The 8,507-nt window shown below is 67.3% G+C and overlaps 1 protein-coding gene across 1 annotated transcript; it reads right to left on the reverse strand.

Moving 5' to 3' along the window:
* Positions 1-952: 952 nt before the first annotated feature.
* On the reverse strand, positions 953-3,079 carry ADRA2C (adrenoceptor alpha 2C). Its single transcript, XM_086705550.1, has one exon. The coding sequence runs from the start codon at positions 2,942-2,944 to the stop codon at positions 1,517-1,519; it is 1,428 nt and encodes a 475-aa protein (XP_086561676.1). The 5' UTR covers positions 2,945-3,079; the 3' UTR covers positions 953-1,516.
* Between the last annotated feature and the right edge of the window lie 5,428 nt (positions 3,080-8,507).

The raw sequence follows: 8,507 nt of genomic DNA on the forward strand, positions 1-8,507 counted from the left end.
GGCTCTGCAGGGGAGGGTATATATGGAAAGGCCAAGGGGGGCCCAAGAGGAGCAACAGGTGGATAGGACGGTCACAGCAGGGGTCTCCAGAATGAGTCCCCACCAGCCAGGGGTCTCCAGGCTCTGTGGTGGGGGCTGGAAGAGTCTGGGGGGAGGACCTCTCCACTTCCTGCTGGCTCCTTCTCGCCCCCTCCTCAAGCCTCGGTGTGGAGTATGACACCTGGGGCAGGGGAGGGGGGAGGGTGGGGCCAGGGGACGAGGGGCTGGGCTGCTGGGGGGGGGTGGTTGAGGAGGACGGGCAGGTTCCAGCCTCTCCTCTGCCGATGCAGGTGGTGGCCCCATCGCTCCATGTTCAAAACCCCTGAGAAAGTGGTAAAGGTCACCGGTATGGACTAAGGAAGGATCTGGGGACTTGTCAGGCCTCAACCCCGCCCCATTTGTGGGTGGGGCCCTCTTCTGGGCAGGGCTCACCCATGTCTCCTCCATAGTGGAAAATCCACAAAGTGTTCCCAGGCGACAGCATGGCCCAAAGTTACTGGGTGGGGCGGGGGGGGGGGGGGCGCAGAACTGGGGCCTTAGATCATGAGAGCCCTGCTTCTCTCCATGGGGGACCAGCTCCCAGGCCAGGAACGGGATGCAGGGGGAAGGGGGGGCGGGCAGGGATGGGGATGGAGACATTCCTCCTGGATCTGAACTTGGACCCAGTTTGGGGGTTTCTTGATTTCTTTTCCCTCTCGGCCAGTTACAGCACAAGAAGTTTACATTTTGCATGCATGAAAAAGATTTTGGTTTAAATAAAAAGACACCCCTCTTCTCCTGCAAAGGGGATGTTGGAATCTGGAGACCTGGGATTCTCCTTGCACCCTTGGTGGGGGGGGGGGGGGTCGGGCAGGGTGAGGTTTGGAAGATACCCCCACGCTGGCGGCTTAAGGACTGACTGCTACATCAACGCTTAGATTACAAAGGTTTATTTAGAAAATAGTTTGGTTGTTTTGGCTGTCGTTTTTGGCAAACATTTAAATACTTTCAGTAACCAAAGATTGTCAGTGCCCTCTTTCTTCCCCCAAGACAGCCGCCCCCACGAGGTCCTGGGGAAGTCAGCCCTTGCTCAGAGGTGGTGTGTGCTGGGGGGGGGGGGGGGGGGGGGAGGCGGAACGGGGGACTCCTTTCTCGCCCGTTCGGGAGGTTGCATTTACTTCTGCTAAGACCCTGACCTCAAAGCCACACCTCGCAGGGCCCCCAGAGCCAGATCCAGGCCCGGAGCCCCAGAAGCAGCCCTTTGCTGAGACGGGAAGGCAGAGGGGTCGCCCCTCTCTCCTCCCCTCTCCCCAGGGACCCTGCGTCTCTCAGCCCATGCTCCCGGCCCGCCGGCACCCTCCCCTGGGCTCTGGAGGCCAATCCATCCCCGGGTCTCTGGGGAAGCTGCCCCCCTGCTTTCCCCTGCGGGGCCACGCCTTCCCAGGCCTCCGCCCGCCCGGAGCTGTCCAGGGTCTCCCGGCAGGGCGGGGCGAGCAGCTCACTGCCTGAAGCCCCTTCGCCTCCGTCGGAAGAGGATGTGCTTGAATGAACGCCGGAAGTCCTGGTTAAAGACGGTGTAGATGACCGGGTTGAGCGAGCTGTTGCAGTAGCCGATCCAGAAGAAGAACTTGAAGAGCGGGTCGGGCACCTGGCAGGCCTCGCGGCAGATGCCGTACAGGCTGTAGCTGAAGAAGAAGGGGAACCAGCAGAGCACGAACACGCCCATGACCACCGCCAGCACGAAGGTGAAGCGCTTCTCGCGCGCCTGGGCCACCTTGCGGCGGCACACGCTGCTGCGCGCCCGGCGCCGGCGCGACAGAAAGAACTCGACGGAGCGTGAGCTGGCGCGCGACAGGCGCCCGCCGGGCCCCGGGGACCTCGCGGCAGCCAGCGTGCCCGAATCGGTCGCCCCTGGCCCCGGCGCCGGCCCCTCGGCGCCGCCCGTGCCGCCCGCGCCCCCCTCGCCGCCCGCGCGCCGCCGCCGCCCGCCCCGCCGCAGGGCACACCGGCGCCGCCGCCGCTCGGCCGCCGCGCCGCTCTCCTCCGGATCCACGTCGGCGCACGGGCGGCGCGGGGGCGCGCAGTGCCCGTTCTCGCCCGCTCCCGCTGCCGCACCCAGCCCGTTCTCCGTGGTCGGGGACGCGCCGTCGGGGCCCGCGGGCGCGCGCTTCTCGCTGAGCGTGCGCGTGCGCAGCTTGGCCACGCGGTAGATGCGCGCGTAGACCAGGCCCATGATGAGGCAGGGCGCGAAGAAGGAGCCGATGCAGGAGGACAGGATGTACCACGTCTCGTCGTTGAGGCCGCACTGCGGGTAGGCGGCACTGTCGGGCTGGCGGTAGAGCGAGACGAGCGGGGGGAAGGAGATGACAGCCGAGATGAGCCACACGGCCACGATGGTCGCCTTGACGCGGCGCGGTGTGCGCTTCAGGTTGTACTCGACGGCCTGCGTCACCGACCAGTAGCGGTCCAGGCTGATGGCGCACAGGTGCACGATGGACGAGGTGCAGAAGAGCACGTCGAGCGCCAGGTACACGCCGCACCACACCTGCCCGAAGTACCAGTAGGCCATGAGCTCGTTGGCCAGCGAGAAGGGCATGACCAGCGTGGCCACCAGGATGTCGGCCGAGGCCAGCGACACCAGGAAGAGGTTCTGCGGCGCCCGCAGCGCCCGGCTGGTCAGCACGGCGATCACCACCAGCACGTTGCCCACCACGGTGAAGACGATGAGGAAGCCCACCACGGCCGCCAGCCCCGCCACGGCGCCCGCCGAGTACTGGCCCGGGGGCGGCCCCCAGGCGGCCCCCGGCGCGGCGCCCGAGGCGTTGGCGGCCCCGCCGCTGCCCCCCTCGCCGGCGCCGCTCGCGTTGGGGCCCGCCGCCGCCGTCGCCGCCGCCGCCAGCGCCGCCGCCAGCGCCGGGGACGCCATGGTCCTCCCGCGAGCTACTACGCGGTCCCGCCTGGAGCCGGGGCGCAGCCGCGGCAGCTCGGGCGCCCCCCAACCCCGGTCGGCGCCCGCATCGCCGCCTGCTCCTGGGGCGCGCCCGCCGGGGACCGCGGCGCCCCGCAGCCGGCCCTCGGCCGTGGTGGCTCGGCGGGCGAGCGGCGCGCCGGAGAGCGTGGCTGCCGGGCTCCCCGCAGCTGCCGCGCGCGTAAGTGCAGAGCAGGAGGCTCCCGGAGCGAGCGGCGACGCGGCGGCGGCGGCGGCGGCGGCGGCGGCGGGGGGGAGGGGGGAGGGGGGCAGGTCCCGGGGTCCTCGCGCCGGCCCCGCCCTCGGCCCCGCTCACGGGGAGCGCCCGGGCCGCGAGCCCACGGTGATGCGGCGCCCGAGCGGGCGTGCCCAAGCGGCCCCGCGGCCCCGGAGCCCGGCCGGGGCGCAGGCTGCAGGCGGCGGCGGCGGCCCGGGCGCTCCGCCTCCCATCCGGCCGGCTAGGGCTGGGCGCACCGGGGCGCGGGCCGCCGCTCCTCCGGGCCCCAGCGCCCGCGCGCAGCCTCGGGCTCCAACTTTACTTTCCCGGGCAGGGCGCCGGCGCCGCCGCGCGTCCTCCTCCTGCTGCTCCGGGCGCGGGCGCCCCCCGCGGTCCGCGTTCGGCCGTGCGGGCTCCGCCTTGCCTGCCTCTCTCGCCCGAGCTGCGCCGCCGCCGCCGCCGCCTCCTCCTTCTCCGCCGCCGCCGCCGCCGTGCGCTCGGCGCGAGTGCAGCCGCCCGGGCTCGGCTTCCAACTTGGGTAGAGTTGCGCAGCGGGGCGGGCGCGCGGGGCGGGGCGCGGGCGGGCGGGGGCGGCTTGGCGGGCAGGCCAGCGCCGCCGGCCCGGGGGGGAGCGGGCCCGGGAGCCGGAGCCCGCGGCCGCCTCGGCGAACCTGCCGGCGCGGCGCCGGGGAGGAGTCCGGGGCGGTGGCGCGAGGCGCGCGCGCACGGCGAGGGCGCCCCCTCCAGGGCCGACTGCAGCCTGCGGGACGGGGCTGAGTGCCGGCTGGCCTGGGCGGTGAGTTCCAGAAACCTGCTCTTTCTAAGACAAGAGCTCCCTAGCCTTCCCCGGGCACACGCACACGCACACGCGGGCGCGCACTCTCGCGCGCAGCTCCGGGCGGCTCGGGGTCCGCGGCCTGATTGGAGAGCCGGCCGCTCGCAGCCTGGCGGAGGACGCGACGCAGCCTGGTGCGCAGGGGTCTTGCCCAGTGCCTGTCGCCTCCCATCTCCGGTCGGTGTTCCAGGGCAGAACCACCTCCCTGCCCCCGAGCCTCAGTTCCCTTCTCTGCCCACTTCCAAGCGCTGCTGGAGCATGAATCATGACGGCCTTGCCAGTGGAAGCCCTGGGCAGGCTCCCAGGCTCCGCATCCATGTTGGCAATTACAGAAGTTTAATTCTCATGCTCCGTGGCCCTGCTTTTAAAGGGTGGGGGGTGATGTTCAAAATCACCGCCTCTGACAAACACCCAGAATGAATTTCCCGGATGATGGGCGGTTTTGCGTGGGTGCCTCATTCCTACAGGCTTAGGGGCAAGCTGTTAGGGTATCTCCCCCCCCCCACCCCCGCGCTTACCCCTACCATAGGTCCCCGTGCATTCATTCCAAGAACGTGCGTGCGCTGTCGTTCCCATCTTCTGGTGCTGGTACCCACCTCCGGGCAGCTTGAGGTCTGTGGGAGCCCGACCCTGGGGAGGAGGCTGGAGTTCTCAGGTCTGGCGTTTCTCGCTTGGAGGAGGGGAGGGCCATTCCTCCCAGCAGTCTGGAAAAGCACCTGGCCGCGCTCCCTGCATCCTCAGATGGGAGGGCTGGGGTCATTCCTGTGGCTGGGGGGGCCGGAGTGTCATGCCTTTGGGTTCCAGAAGTGGTCGCAGGGAGGGATTAGAGTGTCTCCCTTAGTGATGCCTGGAAATGTGCATGGCCTCGGGGGCTGCTTCTCAGTCCTCTGAGCCCTGGGAAGGCTCACAGGGCCCATGTAGGAGAGCACGGGTGTCTTAGCAGAGAGGCTCCCTGGGCGCCCCAGCATCCTCGTTAGCCTCCTTACACGGAGGAGGAGGGGGTCAGGCCAGGGCCAGGCTGGAAATCAGAGATTCTGGACTGGGGGACTGCCCAGGAAGGGCCAGACCTCCCTTCCCAATCCTGGGCACTTATGCACTTTGGGGGAGCAAAGCCATGACAGCATGTGAGAGGCACGCGGCCCAGGGAAGGTAGAAAGCCACCTTCCCTGTGAAAGGGCCTCCCGGTCCTGGAGGCCTGGAGGGCGCTTGGAGGGAAGACCCACACCAGTGCCTCCTCCGTCGTCGAGTGCAACGGCCCTTGTCCGTGCAGGGCCCTCCGCCGTCTGGGACGGGCAGCGCCACACCCTGAGACGGCCAGTGAATGCTGTCAGTGCCCTGGAGCTCTTCCCCTAGGCTGGGAGTGGAGTTGTCAGGGAAGGCTTCCTGGAGGAGGTGACTTCTGAGCTGCACTTGGAGCGTGAAGGAGGGTTATTGGGAAGTGAGAAGCCCCCATGGGGCAGGGAGATGGGCTTTGTCCTAGAGGCGGGGGTTGGGGGGGCAGAGGAGGAGCCAAGAAAGAAGCGGCAGGGGTCGGATGCAGGTTTTGGAGAGCTGTCTCCCACCATCAGCAGCTCGCTGGCCACGTGGGCCTCCTCCAGAGCCTGAGGGGTTCTCCTCTTGTGAGAGGCACTTTGGGGGACGCCTGGGGCTGTCAGGACATCCAGGGTCCTGGCTGCACTGGCCACCTCATGAGTTCATATTCAGGGTCAGCCTGGCACAAAGAACTTAGAGGGGAAAGGATGCGGAGCACCTGGGGCCCGAAACAAACAGGACTTCCCGCTGCCCAGGAAGCGACTCTCCAGGCCAGGCTGGGGACATCCGGAGTGCCTGGCCGGCCCAGTGACTCAGGCCCCTGGGGACGCCTGGCTGGCCTTCTGACCTCAGGACCGCTGGCAACATCTCCCTGGCACAACCCGGGACCAAGCACCTCCCCGGGGGCCTGGACCCAGGGCGGAGGGGGAGAGGGGAGCTGGGTCCCCTGAAGAGTCCTCGGCTGGGCCTCAGGGCGGCGCCAGTGCAGGCCTGCCTGTGTGCACGGGAGCCCCGGGGACCTCAGCTGTTCAGAAAGGAGCTGGAGAGGCCTCTTACCCCGACGCTGAAAACTGGGCGCTTGACAGACTGCTCTCCATCACCCTACAGTGAGCAAAACGGCGTGCGCCTGGAAAGACCGTCCGATGGGCCGCTCGTGGCCAGGCCTGGGACCCAGAGGGGTATCAGGGACCCAGAGGGATATCAGGGAGGGTGTGTAAGGATTCAGGCTGCACTGGGAGAGGGGGTGGGGGCGTCGGGGGCAGGTGTGGGACATCGAAGAAGGAAAATCCCAGAAGTAAAGCATCTCGGGGCCGCCAAGGCACAGGTGCCTTCGTCCTAACCAGGATGAGCGGGGCCCAGAAGGGAAAGGCTGGTCCTACCAGGGCCACGCAGCCTTTGGACGTGGGGTCCTGGGCCCTAGCGGCTGGGAGAAGGAATCTGGAGGCACGCCTGCTGGGTGCACGCCTGGCCTGTGTCCCACGAGTGGCTCAGCCCTGGCGGAGGGGGGCTTGTCTCTTTTTTTTTTTTTTTTTTTTTTTTCAACGTTTATTTATTTTTGGGACAGAGAGAGACAGAGCATGAACGGGGGAGGGGCAGAGAGAGAGGGAGACACAGAATCGGAAACAGGCTCCAGGCTCTGAGCCATCAGCCCAGAGCCTGACGCGGGGCTCGAACTCACGGACCGCGAGATCATGACCTGGCTGAAGTCGGACGCTTAACCGACTGCGCCACCCAGGCGCCCCTGGGGCTTGTCTCTTTGAACCGCCTCCCCGCACACAGGTGTGGATGCACACACACATTCATGCACACACATACCCATGCGCTCATGTACACACACACGTTCGTGTGCACACATTTCTGTGCACGCCTAGGCTTGCATGGCCACGTACACACGCACGCGCATCCGTGCATGCTGCATGCACACACGTGCATCTGTGCATGCTGCATGCACACACGTGCGTCCACACGCCCGTGTAAATGACAGCAGTACGCTCACGTAACTATCCATGCGTGCATGCACAAACGCGTACATACTCCCACAAGCAGGCATGCACGAGCACACGTGTGTATGCCCACGTGTTCACACATTGTGCGTGCACGAGTTCACGAACACATATGTACCGGGCCACACACATCCACACACCTGCGTAAAATCAGGTACGTGCGTTATGTGCGTGCATGCACGTACGTTCGTGCACGCCTCACTTGTGTGTAGGCGTGTGTCCACGCACACGTGCGTGTGCGTACAGACTCCTGCACGCATGCGTGCACACGTGCTTCACCCCCACACAGATGCATGCGCACAGGTGCCGGGGGCCCCGCTCACCCTCCTAGGCCGTGGGGGGCCGTGTCGGGACACCCCGTCGCAGGCAGCTCTTCCTGGGTTTCGGGCCAGACTGTGCCCCCTCGGCGGGTCACCTCTGCCCAGCTCGTTCACGTGGCTCTGCGGCCCACCCGCTCCGGGCCGCGAGCCCATCTGTCACCGCCCGCCGCGGAGTCTGGCCCTTGGCATGTGCTCTCTCCAGGCTGGCAACCCTTCGCTTCGTCTACCCCCAGGGCTCTTCTCGTCCTTAAAAGTGTGTGGCACGGGTCTCCAGGAGGCCTCCCTGAGCTCCCAGGCTAGATCAGGAGCCCCTTTGCTGGCCTCCGTGTGCGCCATCAGGGGCGGGCCGTCGGGCCCTGCCCCTCAACCGTGGGCTCCTGAGAGCGGGCCGTGTCTCCCCCGCCCGCTGCAGGGCCCAGCTCCCGGCTCACAGGGGGAGCTCCGTCGCAGCTGGTGGAGGGAGCCTCTGGCCGGCTCCATCGGTTGAGCGTCTGTCTTCGGATCAGGTCAAGATCTCGCGGTTCGTGAGTTCAAGCCCCACGCCCGGCTCGCCGCTGTCAGCACAGAATCCGCGGCGGATCCTCCGTCCCCCTCTCTCTGCCCCTCGCCTGCTTGTGCGCTCTCAAAAAGAAATAAACACGAAAAAAAGAAGAAAGCTGGTGGAGGCGTGGGGGTGAAGGGTGGAGGCTGAGGTCAGGAATCCCACAAAGGCCCCGACGCCCTCCTCGCGCCTCGGGCCTGCTGGTCGCCTGCCGCCAGCTCCGTGGAGGTGCTGCCGGCCTAGCACGGCGGGGCCTCACCCGGGAGCTGCCTGCGCCAGACCCCCGTGCCCCCCACCCAGCGGCCCCTTTCTGCCTCCGTCCGCCCTGTGGAGGTCGCCGACGTTGGATGTGGACCCCAGCTCCCGCTCAACACTGACTTGCCGTCTGGCAGCAGGAGAACCCCCTGCCTCCCTGGGCCTCAGTTTTCCCATCTGTGAGGTGGGGGTATCGGACCAGCTGCTTGTAAGGTTCACGCCAGCTCTGCCCCACTTGGCTGTGAGCTCCTGTAAGTGGGTGTTGCATCTGGTCTGTTTGCTCGGTGCCCACAGGGGAGGGAAGGGCTGGAGGCAGGG

This window comes from Puma concolor, chromosome B1, assembly GCF_028749965.1.
Source record: "Puma concolor isolate L17-30 chromosome B1, mPumCon1.1.hap2, whole genome shotgun sequence".
NCBI classification, from domain to species: domain Eukaryota; kingdom Metazoa; phylum Chordata; class Mammalia; order Carnivora; family Felidae; genus Puma; species Puma concolor.